A 17,362-nucleotide genomic window follows, 5' to 3' on the forward strand; every position below is an offset into this window, starting at 1 on the left:
GGTAGCAAAAGCCTTTGGTATCATCCTATACATCACCACCAACCACTACGGCCTTGTGTCTCGACTGCATGTTCACCACCACCACCACTATTAATTACTATCCAAAACCCACAAGGCCCCGGCAACGTATTAACCCCCCAAATCAAAATCCCAATAAAACTGAAATTCTGCCTTCCGAGCGGACAAATCCCGCCAACCTCCCCAAGCTGCCTCTCCATCACGATCAACAAAGAACACTGACCCGTCCCACTACTATAAACCGACGCCGCACAATTCATCCTCTTAAAACAACCAGTACAACATTCCAACGAATCCGTCGCAAAATCCGGGTAATCCGGGGAAATACCCCAGCGCTACCGATATCCCGAGGCGGGGTGTAGAAGTCTCGAGTACATTCTTCGGGGACTTTGGTCTAGAGTTGTGGTTTCGGCTCCAGGGAAGACTGTGAAGGCCCCTGAGGTTATATCGGTGAATTTTAGGGTGGCGGAAGCGGTGGCTGTGGTCGCGGTGCAGGGTTTTGTAATTGTGGGGAGAGGGGCGATTTCTAGACAGTCGGCGGGAATGATGATGCCGCGCGACGTGCGATTTCGGTTTCTTCAACCGCCCGTCGGTCGATTACTCGAGCTGGACCCCTACAGATAATAACGTTAGAATCTTCAATTGTTTATATACGTTACAGAAGAATATGAGCCTTACTTTACAATAACCACCGTCGAAGAATACTCTGTAATTGTAATAACCGGGAGGGTAGTTGTCACCGAGGCCTCGCCGTATCGGAAACATCAGTATACATAGTCACCAAAGTCCTAACCGCAGTCACACAGTTCGCTTTCACCTTCGTAGGAACCGTGACAGTATGCGCCGAAGCACCATGCGCGCGCAAATACGACGAACAATACGATTTAGACCGTACGTTCCGTTGAAAAATTGACTTGGCGCATTTTGGAGCTGCAGCGCGGGCCAACAATAGTCGTAACCTGAAAAGCAAGAAGGAAAGGAACGAAGGTCTAGGATTTAAGGCTTCAATGAACCCTTGGCCGTTTTAAATTTCAAGGACCCCATGGCGTGAAGTATGCAAAATGGGATTGGATTGGGAAGTAAGCCATAAAAAATACAACGCTACCCCGAAATGGAGATGCGGTTCGGTCACTCAGCCATTTTGCCACGGATCTTTGAGATCAGATTGGAGAGCAAGCGAGATGCTTGGGCGGCTTGTCAAAGCTTGTCTGCGGCAGGTCCCGCTCCAGATCGGATTTTGGGGATAAAGTCCAAGTGCGTGGGTGGCGTTCGTGCTGTTTTCTACAGAAATCAACAAAGGATTTTGACGGGATTCCGTTATCTACCGGACATACCTCACGTTTTAGAAGAAACTACGGCTTAGCGTGGAGAAGATCACCATAATACCATAATACCATCATGCCCTTCGCTATCGCGAACGAAAAGAAAGAAAAAAATTGAAAAGAAGGCCATGAAAACTTTTATGCTGCCTAGTCTATGTAAATGTAGGCAGCGAATTAATTATGCATCACTAGGAGTGGTCATTATGGAAATTCATTTTGCTCCCGCCTTTTCCTTCTCTTTCCTCTGTAAACTGATATTCCAATTGTACATGCGGCTGGTGTTGACTTCGAGAGTCTACAAGCATCGTTAGCCTTATACAGCCTATCTTTTGATTCAAACAAACGGGGTTAACTTACGGTTATCTGCTGCCTGAGGAAATCGATATCCTCTTCGCAATTGCGAAGGGACTCTTGAGCAGCGGACAGCTTTTGCTTGAGCATGGCGATGGCTTCTTCGTTAGGGTATGCTAACATCACGTTCGCCTGCAATATTATCATTGATTAATGTACTTCCAAACGGATGGTTATGAAAAGTGGAAGGCACGTACACCTAACCAGAGGTATACTTCCGAGGGAGGAGTCACGGAAGCTTTCGCATAGAGAGTGTCGGAGAGTTCGAACATAGTAGAGATTGGTTCTTCATCACCTTTTTTATTCTTGGTGTCTAAGAATTGCACCATTTGAAGAGTCTTTTTGATATCAGGGATCTTGTCCTTCAGGCCGGCCGCCCGGCGGGCATTAGATTCCATCATATATGTGTATTTTCTAAAAAAAAAAAAATCAAATACAATTAGTAAAGCTCTATTAGAAAGACTGAGGAGGAGGAGGAGGAGGAGGAGGAGGAGGAGGTTTCTCATACGCGATCATTTCGCTAAATTTTCGTATGGCAGGCTCGATTTCCTGCTTGCTGGTCACAAAGTCTTCGACGTTTTCGATAAAGGGAGCCTCAGGGATCCCCCTTGGGTTCGCTCTCGTCTCCGCCCTGTCATACTGTCAGTCTCTGGGTTTAAGGGCCTTTACATCTTATCAAGATACACATACATCTTTCCGATCCTTCTTATCTTTTTTTCTCTTGTTCTTCTTGCTACGTGAACTTGGTTCACCGTGGCTGGAGCCGGTAGCTTGCTCTTTATCCGTGCGAGTGCGGCGTTTGTAGCAGCTGCGAACCCGGATGGATTTTGGGGTGTTTGTCGCCTTCTTCGTGTTGGCGGGGCGGTAGTTCTTCGCCTCCAAAGTCGTCGAAGAGAGACCGGTATTGTGGTAATTGAGGGTTTTCCTTCCGGTTTGAGAAAGCTTGGACGCCTCCTTGATCGATGGCTTCGGATGGAGAGGCACCGGAATTATCGGGGTCGGGTGGACTAGAAGGAATCGAGTCGCGAGAGGGAAGGTGGTCGGAAAAATTACGCTTGGGTTTAGGTGATGGTCTACGTTCCGGGGTTGTACTTTCCGTGAGATATATCGGGTCGGACTCGAAGTAACCGTGGACGCGGCTCTTGTTATCGAAATTTACACTAGGCCTTTCTTTAAGAACGGCGTCGACAACGGTAGAAGGGATGCGAGAGATGGTATGGCGCCAGTTTCTTTCAGCTTCGGTGGGTCCCGGTAGTGGGAAATCGCATCTCCTCGGCGGACCGGTTTCCTTGAGAATACTGGGAGGCGTGGGGACTCTAGCAGCACGTTCGGATGCCCTTGGAACGGACTTAACACGCCTAGGGGGAGGCCGAACGTCCTTAGCAGCGTCGAATGCCAAATATTCGGGATCGCCGAATTCGTTGGCGGTATGAGGAGGGGCTGATCTGGAAACTCTTTTTTTTGATCTTGAATGAGCACGAGCACGTTGTCGCAAGGCAGGAACGGGGATAAAATTCCAGAGACTTTGTTGAGCAGGTTGGCGAGGACGAGGAGGGGCCCGTCGACTGTGAGAGTAGATGTCGATGTATTTGTTTAGAGCTCGAGTAGGATGGATGTTAGCGTTGGAGGCGGTGTTTGTGGCGGTGGTGGGGTCGTTCAGGTCAAAATCGTCCCGGTCAGAGTCCACGTCGGTTCCTTCGTCTCCCTCTTCTGGTTGACGGGGTCGGGGAGGAGGGGATCTTAGACGGGGTCTGGGATGACCTTCTCTAAGTTCACTACGCTATTAATCTCAATATCAATACTATGTATCAAATCGAAGGTATTATATTATTAATTGAAGAGGAATATAAGAATAATGAAATTGCCTGATTGGGAAAGGCATGGATCGCTTAAACTCGTTTGACAACTTCAAGACAACAAATTTCCATTTTCTGTAGACTTGTTCTTTCCTCTTTCCTTTCTTCATCATATAGACTTACCTATCCTCATCTGTTGCTGCAATTGGATGTCTAGGAAAGAAAAGTAGGGAAATTAGGGAATCGAGAGGAGAAAAGGAAAAAGGATAGCTTACTCTTGATCTCGACCCGAGGGAGGTCCACCAACGGACACGACCACGATCTTCATCTGCATCGCCATCACCACTTCGGTCGCTCTTCCGCTTCCTACTGCGAGACTTTTCATCTTTATCGTTCTTCTTACTGCCAGCCATCTTCGCAGGGGGTTCGTCGGAATCGGAATCGACTGAGTTGCGAGGGCTCTTTGATGAGTAGCAAGAAGAGGTGAATGAGGAATTGGATGAAGAGCAGGAGAAGGAAGGGCAACAAGAGAGAAGAGGATGTGTGTGTCTACCCATTTTGATCGAATTGGATTGATGATTATTATTTCTTTAATTGTCTATCGTCTGCCGTCTACGTCTTTGTGATTTTCGCCGTTGATGTTTGAACGTATAAGGTGCAGGTAAGGTAGAAGGACATCGAGAGAATTGGGAAATCAATCAGACGACAGCATCTCCTTATATCATCGTATGCATTGCTAAATATAATATTAAGATCCCTTGCTTCCTGCCATCCGAAAAGAGCTGCTTCAATTCATTCAAATTGGACTTTCACCTGCGGACAGGATGCGTCCAAACCCTCGTCGAAGTGCTCAGCATGCCTCAAAACCTAGACAGGACAATTAAGTGACCATTCCAACTTCCCAGAATACTATCCAATAGTAGGTCCTTACGTGACTTATCTCCAATTCATCCGCATCATCGGGTTCTGGTTTTGTGTTTTCCTCGTATGACATTGCACGCATCTTCTACATCACTCCCATATCAGGTGTTTGTTTGCTCGAATTCATTCCTTCCCCGTACCCATTATACACCCCTGCAGCCACGGGATCTCGCAGATAATATTTCTTCAACCGAGAATCTTCCTACGTCCAAACATCCAGATAGATGAACCAGATGACCTCCACCACGACAACGTTCGTGGCAGGGGCGGTGGCGGCTGCACGCGGGAGAACCGTTCGTCAAACTGCCGTTCGAGCATCTACCACCCGTCCGGGTCTTCTCCTCCTACAATCCAAGGCCTTCTACTCTTCTTCCTCGCAACCGGACCCTCGCTATGACAGCCCTATAAACGGTCCTCTATCGACCCTCCCGGCCCATCTGGACCTCCCACCGCCTCGCAAACCCGGTGAAAGCGTCCTTGGCTATTACTTCAAAATAGGGAAGGGCTATCTATCCTTCTACAAGACCGGTCTCAAAAATGCTGCCTGGGTGAATCCTCGTCTTGCCGGTCCCGTTATGGCCCGGTGGAGGGAAGATAGAGGGTATGCCGGCATGGTCCAGAATAAATGGATAACCAGAAGTGATCTCCAACTCCTCAAGTTAGTTTTATTTTTCCCCGTCTTAGTTTGGAGTAGTCAATTGACTGGATTATCAGACGAAACCAACACGACTTCCGCCGCATCCCCTTCTTCGCCGTCCTCTTCACCATCTGCGGCGAATTCACACCCTTCGTAGTAGCCCTGTTCTCCAACATCGTCCCCATAACCTGCCGGATCCCCACTCAAATCCAATCCGACCGTAAAAAACGAGAACAACGAATAAAAGCCTCCTTCGAAGCCTTTCTACCGTCGACGAGCATCAACAGACCCGTGGAAGGGTTGGATAAACTAACCTGGAAGGAAAAGGTTCATTGTTCGACCGTCGTAGGACGTCATTCGGGATTATGGCCTTCCCGGATTTTACCGCTCCCCTTCGGGTTCGTTCTGCATAAGAGGTTAAGTCGGTACGAGGTCTACCTCGCCACGGATGATATGTTGATCGCAAAAGGGGGAGGTGTGATGAAGCTCAGTCCGCCGGAGTTGGAGGTTGCTTGTGTGGATCGTGGCATGTAAGTCTACATTATCACCATCACCCCGTCACCTTTTCCCTCTCTCAATTAGCCGGCTGGCTGGCATGTAGCTGGCTGGCTTTTTAGGCTTCTATGGCTTGGAAGGTTTGCTGACGTATCCATTTTCAATCGATTTTTATAGAAGAGTGCTGGGTAAATCGGAACAACAGCTCAGGGCTGACCTGCAGCGGTGGCTCACAGATAGCAAGAAGGGTGTCACAATATGGGAGAGGTGGCTTGCCCTCCCAACATCATAAACCCCTTCCTTTCCCATAGAACACTCGGGGTGGCTGCATTGCATTGCATACCTGCCCACAGACACACAAATGCCATTGTATATAGACTGTAAATATCATTATAGACCACCTCGCATTGTGTATGTAGAATAGATGTCTTAGACCGCATTGTACAACAGCACATTCGCATCTTTCCTAGCTTCTCATTAAGCTTATAAGACCCGTCCGATCCGAAACAGGCACATACATATCATCACAGTCTTTGTTTCAAGATAGATATAATTTATTTCAACAGATCTCTTCCAATCCTTGTGTGGAAAGAGAATCTCGATTCCATTTCTCCTGTTATTACTTATTAATTACTAACGGGCTGTTAGCTCGGAAGGACCACGATGATGGTGAGCGAGCGAGGACATAAAAAAGGTGGCTAAACAGAATGAAAAAAAAGAGTCGCCCTTGAACGCTTCCCTTTCCTCTTTCCTCTCTCTCGTCTTGTCCCATCGTATGTCCTCCCCCAGCTGCCTCTTCGTATGTATACTACTATTATCTTCCTTCTCTCGCATCCTTCAGGTCCTTAGTTAAAAAATCCTCTTTTTTAACCAATCCCCCACAAACACCATCTAATTATTAGTGATTCACCAAGAATCCCCCAAAAGGTTTAGAGAGAAGCGATGAAAGACAAAGGGAAAAGAAGGAAAACACCAAGCCATTACAAAGGTTCAAGAGTTCAAAATAAACTCTTCTAATCCATCCGACAGAACATCGTCAAAAAAAAAAAAAAAAAGTTGGGTTTGAAAGAAAACACCGTTTCCCATGCATGAAAAGTGAAAGGGCTAAAAAGAACAAAGGGGTTGGGAAACAGGATTAAAGCATTAAAAAAGGTTGGGTCTTGTTTCCTTTCAGGAAAAAAAAAAAAGGTCTCGACTCGCTGCAAAAGGGAGACAACACAAGAAACTCCAATGATGATGAGCCAGAGGGAGCAAAAGGAAATTCGTAAACAGGCAGACGTTAAAAAATGGTGATAGTGGTGTGTTCATGACCCTGACAAGCGGAGACGCCGGAACAGAAACGGGTGTGTATGGTACAGAATAAGGTCGTAACGAGGTTGGTTGGTAGGTGTAAGATAAACGGATGTCATCCGGTGGTAGCTTCGACAGGCCAGTCGGAGACGGGGGAAGGAGGTCGTCATTAAAAGGGGTATCTCCCAACTCGTAAGTCGCGAGCGGTGGGATGGGTGTAACAAATCAAAAAAATGCCGGTTTTCTTTTGTACAAACGAGAGTGATGAATTTGGGTATCTTATAAAAAAAACCTTCGCAAAACAGAAAATGCACGAAGAGTCTAGAAGGGAAAAAAGGTTGTACGTATTAAGGCAACGGTATTGAGTGCTTCTGTAGACACCTTGATAACGTGCAGGGTTGGTGTGGCTGGTGTGATTACCGGAGTTCGAAGTCGGATTCACGATCGGCGAGGGTTTCGCCTTCCCAGAGGGACTGGTTTTCGCTAGCAGGAGACAAACTTCCAGAATTCGACATTCCACCGACAGTCCACTCGTCGCTATCGGAGTGGTACTTCTGGATGTTTGTATCGATGCTACCGAGGAAGTAAGAGTATTGGGACTCGCTCTCGCCGATTTCGACGTAGTCGTAATCCCAGCGCCATCTCTTGTCCATCTGGACACGGGGAAGGAACTTGGCCTTTGCGATATAGAAGAAAACGGCGGATAGGACGCTCCCGGCAATGAGGTCGACGGCATAGTGGTGAGAGAGATAGAGAGTAGCCCACCAGATCCAAACGATCCAGGTAATAAAGACTGGCTTGCCGCGCGGGAAGATGTGTCCAAGGAACAACGCATTCATTGTGGCGACGGCGGCGTGCAATGATGGGAAGGCTCCAAAGACCATAGGAGAGGCAGTGAAAGTGGAGGTATAGAGATCGACACCGAATAGCTTGTCAACTCGTTCCAAACCGGCTGGTGAGCCCTGGATGCCGTAGTTAGCAGGAGCAAGACCATACTTGTTCTCATACCCTACGAGGAAAAAATAAATAAAATTAGCATTTATGAAATGATTTTATGCATTCAAGGGTGGTAGACAAACATGGTGGAGCGTTGGGGAACACGAGCTGGGTCGCGACACCCAAAGCATTCATGTATCCGAATGTTCGCGAGTAAACCGGCAAACTTCCGGGGCCACCGAAAATGAACATGACGGCGGCGGTAATGAACGGGGTGGTAAAGTGCAAGATTCCGTATGGAATCCATGCGAGAATATCAAGGAAAGCATTCTGGTGCTTGGACAGGATATTGCTCAAATTTGCTCCGTATACGATGTTCTCGAGGGCAGGGAGCACGCGAACCCAAATATGGGGTCTCCATTCGGCTGGGATAAACCTGGACGGACGGAAAGGTCGGAGTTAGCAACACATCGCTGGCTTAGGAGAGGTCATATAGTTTTTAGAGTTTGGTAGACGGGTCGAGATCAGGATTTTTGATCCGGAGACCAGTCGATGAAAGGAGCACGGTTCGTCCGAAACAGCAAGACAGTTTGGCGTCATGATTGATTGCAGGAGAAGAAAAGAAAAGGAAAAAGTATACATACTTGCAGGAGTAGAACAAGATAAGATAGGTCAGGACCGGAAGGAGCGGCAAGAAGAACTGTCTCGTGAGAGGGATTGTGAGAGAAGATAGAAGGAGTGTAGCTATCAAAGTCTTCAGAAGAGGACCGGGAACTTCGATGACAGAGAAGCAGAAGAGTCCGACGACGATTATGATGAGGTACTGAGCATCGTAGAACGACCATTGATGCGACCGAAGAGCCTTCAGCGTGTCAGCAGGGTCAATGGAAGTCTGGAGCCGAGCCAAAGATGAAGCTGGTGAGGAGCCACTCCTGAGTGTCGACCTGATCTTTCTCCTGAACCTGTGTGGGATGACAGCACCCATGGGGACCGAAGGCCAGTGAATGGCGAATTTTGGAGAGAATAATGTCGGAGAGGAGGCAGCATCTTTGAAAGATGCAAAGTACTTGGTAGTACTGATAGTACTGCTGCTACTACTGCTGCTCATATTGTCTGGTTGCCCGTCTATTTGTCGTAACGATGTAATTGTGTGAAGCAGTCGTGAGAGAAGAATAGGTGGTGGAGGTGGTGGTTGAGGGTGGATCCGTCGGAAGTTGCGATGAAAAGGAAAAAAGAGACGGCTGTCTGTGATGTAATGCAAGCAGGCCAGCAAACGGCTCGTCGTCAACCACAGACCGATTCTTTCGGTCTTCCTCTTCTCTCTCTCTCTAGTAAGTCTTGTCCAAGCTATCGGTCGCGAGAAGGGAAAGACGAAGAAGGGCGGGTGTGGAGGTGGAGGTGGTGGAAGGAGAAAGGCGGATGGAAGTGAAGTGTGAATGTGAATGAATGGGTGAGTGGAAAGCGAAAGGGAAGGGGCAAGCCAGAAATTTATTTGGATCGGTTGGTTGGACGCCCGGGGTCAGCCAGACACCGCCAAACACCACGTCTTCCCGGGGGCCTTCAGGCGAGCACTCTTCCTCTCAACTCCCGCGCTAGCCCTATCAGATCAGCGACGAGAGCAATTTTGGATACCCTTCAGATCCGGATCCGACTGCTTGTCGATTCGACAATTTTAAATTTTCGATTTCTGAAAGCCCTGGCCGCTGGAAGCTTTTTAAACGAACGATGTGGGAATGTCTATAATATATATATGTGTGTGTTTGAACGTTTGGATGCAAGTAGGATGTATATAGGTATATATATGGTACCGTCTACTAAAAATATAACGGTAATCAGGATCAGTGGGATTTTAAATAACCACTGCTTCTTCCACGGCCAAGCTTCTTAAAAGTGTAAGAAAACATGTACCTATGTACCCAACATAACATCTCCCTCTCGCGCATAACATGACTACGAACGACAGACAATGTACGACGTACGAGGATGGGTCGGTTGGAAACCCAGACTCAAACCGTTTCAAGAAATCCAAATCCCGACCAGTTGGGTGCATTTTGTTCATACATCCATTCATACATGGAGACGGGCAGACGGCTAGTACACTAGTAACGAGCCGTCGACGTCGACGGTTGCATGCACTCCAGGCAAAAACTCTCTTTCAATTACAGAGGATCGAAATGAGGGGAAACATCTTGAATCGTTCTATCCAAGCCGAACGACATCGATGAGCACCTATCTCTTGCGTTGAGGGGAAACTTGAAGCGTCACCTCCTGGGGCTTTGCACGTCAAAGTAAAACCCGAGACCCGAAGCCTCACTAACACCGCTGAGCCCCGCCTTGTTCCCACGAAATGGTCAGAGCATCGGCTCCCGTTGGCTGCTTTTGACGCTGCGGTGCGGGAGAGTCGTAATGCCTGCCAGGTCCGACGCTTGGTACGGCCTGATTCTCTTATTTCTTGCTTCTTTGTAGCCCTGCTTCTCAAGCCGTTTAAGTGTTTGAGATCAATTTCCAGGGCGGCTCCAACTACTTTGACCTGTCAGATTGCTGTCGCGAGGAGAAAGAAAGGCTCACTGTGACGGGATACCTTTCGCAACGTCAGGCAGACTTTGGGAACGAAAAGAAAATACCAATATCTGATATCTGACACAAGAAGGAGTGCATATGGAAGTAGAGAGATGACCGGAGCCTCGCGGCAATGATCGATGCCAAGATATCACCACTGCAGCTAACGCCCAGCCCTCTCTGACCAAGCTTATGCACACGCACTCAACGGGCTAAGCGGCACCGGCTGAGAAACATCGTTTGCTGCTCCGTACTCATCGGCTGCAATGGTTTGAGGAATTTGGCCTTTGGGGAATTACTCAGATATCCTTCGTTCGAGTCCAATGGGTCATTAATATCGTCTGTTTTGCTGTCGTCTGTCTTCTGTTCGCACGACACTGTTCATCTAACGTGCTTCGTCCCGCAGCCAGCCAACCAGATCCCGTCGGCCAGCCTTACCTCCCACGGGTACCTACAAGCTCCCACCTACGCAGCCGCTGGGTGTGATTGGTTGATCATATGCAAGCTAACGACAATTCTCCATCATAAGCACACAAAAAGTACCAACTTCGACTTAAGTTTGCTATTAGCTCCTGGATTGCATATTCTGGTAGCCACGTCTTCTATCTCGGCGCGGGGACGATAGGATCCCAGCCTCGCTACTTTGGAAACTACCGAAATGTGCGTCGACGAATCATAGCCCTCTTACCAGCTGACCGACAATATATGTAGGTGTCCCCCCGGAGCTTAACGGCATATTTTCAACACCCCGGGGGCACTGACCAGCTTGGATGACAAAATGCTCACCCTAAGCATGAGTATTTTTGGAAGGGGGACTAAATAACTACCGTTCACCTCTGTAGTCGAGATACCGTAGCTTATGACATTCGAGCTCTTCGAAAAACTTTGGCTTCATGGGCATCTTTTGAATCGGCCACGACGAAGCGCCATCTCTGCCGCTGCGAAGGGATATATTGTTCCCTCAGCAACAAGCACTTGGCGGCTTCGAAAAAACAGTTTCTTACCCAAAAAGTGCATCGGATCTCGAAAGCTCCGAGACCTGCCTTTGCGTCAAGATGGACACCCCTGCGAGCTAATTTTTTTTTGAAATTTGAAGGGTTTTTGGTTTGCTTGGCCCGACATTATTGCTAAGCAGCCGGCGCCAATGAAGCCTCGAAAATGCGCAATCGAGGGAACTGCCCTCTTTGCTCACGTAACAACTAAAGAATGCGACTCCAAGCAAAAACCCTTACGCACTTCTGGTTCTTGGAATGCTTTACCACCTGTCAGCCCAGGTGGTTTTATTTGATTTGAACGAACTTCAGACCACATCCTGAACACAGGGTTCTCATGAGAAACATGGTGAGGAATTCTATCCCCGATTTGGGAAAGAATATTGTCTGTACGCTGCCAATATCTTGACCTGCGACTATATGTAATCTTGAGTGGGCCGCGCAACCTTCTACATAGCTCCCCAAGATTCAAAGAAAGAAAAATCCAGCAGCCTTTCACGGGCTCCTCCGTGGGAACCGTGGGGACTTTTGCACCTGAGTCGGACCACACTTGCTTTTGAATTTGAACCAGAATATCGTCATTGTTGCATGCCAACCGAGCAAAACCGGCAGGCTAGAGCCTTGGGGCACCAAAGCGTATGAATTGGAGCGATGGTCCGCAAGCTTCCCTGACACGTGCTGGTACGCCTTTGGATCCTCAGACTTTAAGCATCAAGCATCAAGCATCAAGCAAAACTGGGTGACCATCGATATGTACCAAGGCTGCATGCCGAAGATGACTTTGCATTGTTCTAGGTAGTCCCTTGCTAGTCAGCAGAGGGTTTTTGAGTCCGTGATGTCTCCAATTAACGGCCGCTTCAAGACTAGGATCGGACACTCGTAGATACTAAGCCCTGCATAAAACCTGATCAAGTGTTCCGTACGAAATGGCATCACAACGGCCGATAGAACCGACTGATTACCTCAGAACTCATTCAGAAGAATTCGAAACATCGGATGAAATTGAAAAAGAGGAGAAAAAACCTCAAAGGTAATGAAAAGAAATCGGAACCACAAAGTTTTTTTTTCCTTTCTTCTCCTTTTTTTTCGTCCCGCTCCTTCTCCCTTTGGACGCACGTACCAAGAAATCACCAAAGTTCCCTTGGTATCTTGGATCAATCAAGCGAGCTGACAGGCCATTCGGATGCAAACGGCTCCGAAGCATCCGTGACGCTTCCAACTTTGTGAACATTTTTATTCCCCCGAGCTCCGCGTCCGCCTCCGCGTCCGAGTCCGTTCCCTTTGACAATTTGTTACCAACTTTTAACCACGATCCGGGCGGCTTTTAGCGAATAAATCTCCCTTATCCCATGAACGCCATTCATATGGCCTGATCACACACATGGCCCCTTCCAAATCAAAAGAAAATTTTGACGAGAAGAACTTCCAACTAACCGTATACAAACCGTACATTCGTGACTTCAAAGGCCCACAATCTCCTCGGAAAACGTGTATGTAAGCCCGATTATGGATTCCGATCAATTATCCTCCTTGTCTTTAACCCCAAAGGCAATCTTAAAATGCCCCAAATCAGTCGGATACCATTTTATCCGTTCGCCAAGCCCACGTCCCGGAAGACGGCTTGCTTTTTAAGAGAAATTAAAAAACGGAAAAAGGGAATCCCCACTCCCTCTGCCGAAGATCCATCGGTATTTTCTCAGTCGCCTATTCTCACGACGACCGAGCTTCTTTTTTCTTCTTCTTATTGGTGTTTTATGTGGACTAAGCTTTTGGGAAGGGCCGGGAGACACTGTGTCCCTGCACCATGATTACAAATTTTTGAAAGATCAGTGCTCTGTATTACCCCTTCAACACAACTTTTGTACTCTTCACCCCTTTGATGTTGAATTTGTGAGACCTTAGGCTCACACGAGTAGCTTTCCCCAAATGTCGTGTGAGCACCTCATCGAATTTTTGGGCGGTTGTTCCTCAATTGTCGTGAGGGGCAAGACAATGCTGTGATATCAAAAAAAAACTTTCTTGACGGTGGTGTCTTGTGATACCTGCCCGAGAACTGTCACTGCACGTGCGTTGAAGAATTCGACCAAAAAGCTCGTGGATTTTTTTTACTTTATGAGAGCTGGAGCTCGCAAAGCAAGTTTGGAATATGCGCCTTCCCTGTACGTGCATATGCATTACCAAATCTGCAGCTAGGAAATCCAGAGGTCACACCAGGACATTTTAGCTAGCGAGCTCGTGCAGACGTCGAATCGACGGCTGCATTACTCGAATGTAAACTGTTTTTTTTCTCTTTGGCGCACTGTTAACCTACCAGTAGGTATTGTCTGATGAGATTGATAAGTCTTTTTTTTTTTTTTTTTTTTTTTTTTTCTATCGGGTCTGTTCTATGCTTGTGATCAAGGGCGGGGCTTGCCGCCGACAAAATTGAGCTCGTTATAAGTACATATTGTTATTGGACATCAAAGTATAGTGGATTTTGGGCACGAGATGCACCCCGCAAACCATCATCAAAAATAGCTGTAGCTGTGGATTACAAAGACGCACATGGATATCATTAAACAGAATAACGAAAACAAATAAGTTTTTGTATTTTTTTGTTCGGAAGAAAAAGTAGGTGAATCGACACCAGAGAATTTTTATTCTTTGGTTTATTCAGGTGGTCATATCCCATACGGTATAAAAGAAAAAAAACAATCCGAGGCCATTCCGTTGCTCCATCTATTGTATGCTATGTAAAACTGATCAAAACAACATTTGAAGAAAAAAAACTTTTTTTGTACTGGGGGTGGAGTATAGTGGGGCGAGGCTGTTTATAAACAGCGGGAAGATAAGATAAGAAAGAACAAGGACCTGTATGCCAGTCCCGGGGTAATGGGGAACTAACGCCCGGTAGGCCAGTGGCCAGTCAGCTGGTTCATAATATTTTGGACCTGCTGATTCGGCTGTGGCTGTTGCTGGACAGCTCCGTTGTTCCGTGGTGGGTGTGGGTTCAAGCTACCAAGGAGACCAACGAGAGCGGGATTCTGATAATCTATACCGGCAGCCAAGCTACCATATGTCTGCTGCTGCTGCTGCTGGAGCCCGGCGGCTGCCCCGAGCAGCGCCGAGAGATCAGCTGGCTTTTGCAGTTGCTGGGCCGCTTGCATGTAAGGGTTCGAGGGCTGTTGTTGTTGTTGGAGCTGTGCGAGGAGCGTTTGAAGTGTCGCGGGGTCAAGATTCTGCAAAATGCCTGTTAAGCCGGCTTGTGCTAGTTGGGCAGGTTGTGGGTTGTTTATCGGGTATATTGGCTGGTTGGTAGAAACGTAGGCAGAATGAGGCTGACCATGATATGCAGGAGGTTGCTGAGCAGGATAGCTATTCTGAGAGTGCCCATTGTATTGAGGTTGGGGCTGGGGCTGGCTTCCAACAGCTCGACGAACCAGCTCTGCGGCAGAATCGGCTGGTATCATGTCGTATTCTGTATGATGGGGTTAGCCGCGATATCTATACCTATGCAGGATTTATCTCGTCAAGGGCTTACCGTCATATTGGCCAGCGCTACCACTATTGCCTTTGAATATTTGGATGGAGACCTTGCTGGCTTGCTGCGTTGCTCGTGTCAAGAACACAAACGCCTTACAGCCTTGGACCACCTGTTCCTTAATATAACTCTCCAGATTAATACGAGGTGTTATGTGAAGAACGTCCGTCCGTAGTCTTCGGTCTCGAAACGTGCCGTCTACATATTTTATATAGGCAGGATCCAATTCATCAAAGACGACTATCAAGGCATCAATGACCTGGGAAGGTTGAGAAGGTTGAGGACGAGGGCGGTCGAATGAGCTCCTGTGGGGTGGAGACTGGCTTCTATACCGACCCCTCGGAGACCTGGAACGGTCTCGGTTGTAGTCCCGGCCATAATAATCGTCTCGCTCGCGAGCATATTGAGGTCGCGGAGAGGACATTCGGCGTTCACCGACTGGGCGGTACTCGTCACGGCCACGGGCTCCGTTATCTCGGGAATTGCGAGATTCACGGTCTCTGTCACCGTAACCCTGCCCGCGGTAGCTAGAGCCTCTGTTCCTTGGGGACATTGGCTCTTCGGGCGACCTCGACCTACGGTTGGTGCCAACTCTCGCATTGACCTGGTCGCCGCTCCTTGAACCGCGCTGTGGTTTCGAGATCTCAAGGTCTGGTAGACTGTTAGTTTCCAGGACCGGGCGTTAAAGAGGTTTCAGAATTGAAGACTTACGCATCTGACGCCCTCTAAGCGGAGTGCCCTGTTCCTGACGTAGGGCCTTCGTGCAAGAGGAAACATCGAAGAATTGTACAAAACCATACGCTTGCTTGATAGATATCTGCGCTAGCTTCCCATGCTTGGCGAAGATGTGATACACATCGCGCTTATTTACGCGATCAGCTGACAGGTTTCCTGGATACGATATTAGAGGATATTCCACAGATTCGACGCCATCTAAGCAAAAATGATGATGATATTTACCAATAAATAGTCGGGAGCCGACCGGAAACCGGCCCCACTCCCCTTTGGCAACATAGTCGCGCTCTACCGCAAGGAAGCTCTCGTACGCTCTCTCTTCCTCCGGGGAAAACGTGATCTCCCCTTCGTCTGTATCACTAAATGGGACATTCGTAGGATTCTCGGGTAGAGGATGCCTTAGGTTAGTTGGGTGGCTAATGGATACCACCCCTTGGGCGAGTGGGGTTGAATGATGGGAGGATTTTAAGGACTGCAGGGAAGAAGTGGGGGAGAACATCGGCGGAGATGCATTGGCTACGCTCGGTTGGCCGTTGGCCATTACGCCCGCAGACACGTCGATTCGCTGCGCGATATTGGCGTTTTCTACGACAGCTTTTGTTTGGCTAGCCATGCTGGCTAGCAAGGCCTGGAGATTGAGTGATTGAGTGGCTGACACCGGTTCAGACAAGGCATCGTTGTTTCTCATCTCGAGGGAGGAAGGAGGTTCTACGGCGAGTTGAGGAGGGATCGTAGTCATTCCGGTCATAGTCGTGTCAGCAGCATCCAAGCCTAAGCTTATCCCATCAGGGAGAGAGTTCTGCACATTTGTCGACACGGTTTGCTGGGAAGTTAACTCTGGCTGGTACACGGGCTGGCCATTTGAATCCACTCCATTGATAGCGGGGACGGCTGCCGTTGTGGCATCAAGCAAAGTAATGTCACCTGTTGTCTCATTACTGCCCTCCTCGGTAACCCCAGACCCAGCCAGCGATGGGTCGCTTAGAGCAGACCCTATATCGGAAGGGATTTGCTCCTCGTTTGGGATCGTTCGGCTCAGGGCCGGGTCAAGTAAGAGAGGGATTTTGGAAGGTTCGGGGACGTGGAGCGGAACCGGCGATACTGGTGAAAGTTCTTTAGGAACAGATGTAGTGACTGGCTGCTCATCCTCAGATCTGGCACCGGTTTCCGGGACAGGGTTGACGTCGACATTCGGCGTATATGAGGCTTCATCAGAAAGGCCTGTCGCCGGATCTTCAGGCAGGCTGGTCTCATATATTTCAACGGATTCATCTTGATTAGGATCGGTTACCGACTCCTGGGAAACGGGTGAAGCCGATGAGGATATGGGCTCCGTAGAACCTGGCCGTGGTGGTGTGACAGACATCAGGACTTTCAACAATATAGAGTATAATCGGGTGTGTTCAAAGATGAATGGAGGGCGGGAAGGTGGCGATGGCGATGGGGAGGTGGAGGACTGGGATTCAGGGATTAAGGAATCTAGTCCGTAGATTATTTTTACCTTCACGGCCAGAGCAGCAAAGCTAAGTCTCGGGCTGGGTTGTTTGTCTAGAGCTCTGGAAGGTGGGTGGTTTTGCCCTGCAGTGCGTGTATCATCAGAGCTTTGGTTGGTTATTATTGCGATTTTAGCTACAATTTAAGGATCGAAGGGAAGAGACAGCGAGGGAAGGGTATGATCGTGAAAACAGCAGTCGTCCGTTAGAATCGTGTCATAGAATCGTCGGTGAAGGTTGGAGTAGGTGATGTGGCTGAACGGTGTGAGGTTGGGATGTTGGTGAATTGATTGGCTG

The 17,362-nt window shown here is 48.3% G+C and overlaps 4 protein-coding genes across 5 annotated transcripts; 1 reads left to right on the forward strand and 3 right to left on the reverse strand.

Moving 5' to 3' along the window:
• Nucleotides 1-1,551: 1,551 nt before the first annotated feature.
• Nucleotides 1,552-3,900, reverse strand: DFL_006285 (uncharacterized protein; the record flags this gene model as incomplete). Of its 2 annotated transcripts, XM_067635678.1 has the most annotated exons (8): nt 1,552-1,635; nt 1,698-1,823; nt 1,889-2,105; nt 2,200-2,322; nt 2,382-2,448; nt 2,508-3,457; nt 3,671-3,700; nt 3,763-3,872. In XM_067635678.1, 8 exons carry the CDS (start codon nt 3,870-3,872, stop codon nt 1,552-1,554), a joined length of 1,707 nt encoding a protein of 568 aa, XP_067490083.1. The 2 variants fall into 2 exon arrangements, with proteins under 2 accessions (XP_067490083.1, XP_067490082.1); XM_067635677.1 differs by lacking the exon at nt 3,671-3,700 and having other exon boundaries at nt 2,508-3,471; nt 3,763-3,900.
• Nucleotides 3,901-4,641: 741 nt separating this feature from the next.
• On the forward strand, nt 4,642-5,832 carry DFL_006286 (uncharacterized protein; the record flags this gene model as incomplete). Its single annotated transcript, XM_067635679.1, has 3 exons — nt 4,642-5,066; nt 5,123-5,575; nt 5,718-5,832. 3 exons carry the CDS (start codon nt 4,642-4,644, stop codon nt 5,830-5,832), a joined length of 993 nt encoding a protein of 330 aa, XP_067490084.1.
• A 1,414-nt stretch (nt 5,833-7,246) lies between these two features.
• On the reverse strand, nt 7,247-8,874 carry DFL_006287 (uncharacterized protein; the record flags this gene model as incomplete). The annotated part of the gene is made up of 3 exons (XM_067635680.1): nt 7,247-7,839; nt 7,910-8,202; nt 8,411-8,874. The coding sequence occupies 3 exons, from the start codon at nt 8,872-8,874 to the stop codon at nt 7,247-7,249; spliced, it is 1,350 nt and encodes a 449-aa protein (XP_067490085.1).
• A 5,322-nt stretch (nt 8,875-14,196) lies between these two features.
• On the reverse strand, nt 14,197-16,938 carry DFL_006288 (uncharacterized protein; the record flags this gene model as incomplete). Its single annotated transcript, XM_067635681.1, has 4 exons — nt 14,197-14,774; nt 14,838-15,488; nt 15,549-15,728; nt 15,798-16,938. 4 exons carry the CDS (start codon nt 16,936-16,938, stop codon nt 14,197-14,199), a joined length of 2,550 nt encoding a protein of 849 aa, XP_067490086.1.
• Between the last annotated feature and the right edge of the window lie 424 nt (nt 16,939-17,362).

This window comes from Arthrobotrys flagrans (genome assembly GCF_004000055.1).
Source record: "Arthrobotrys flagrans strain CBS H-5679 chromosome Unknown unitig_9, whole genome shotgun sequence".
NCBI classification, from domain to species: domain Eukaryota; kingdom Fungi; phylum Ascomycota; class Orbiliomycetes; order Orbiliales; family Orbiliaceae; genus Arthrobotrys; species Arthrobotrys flagrans.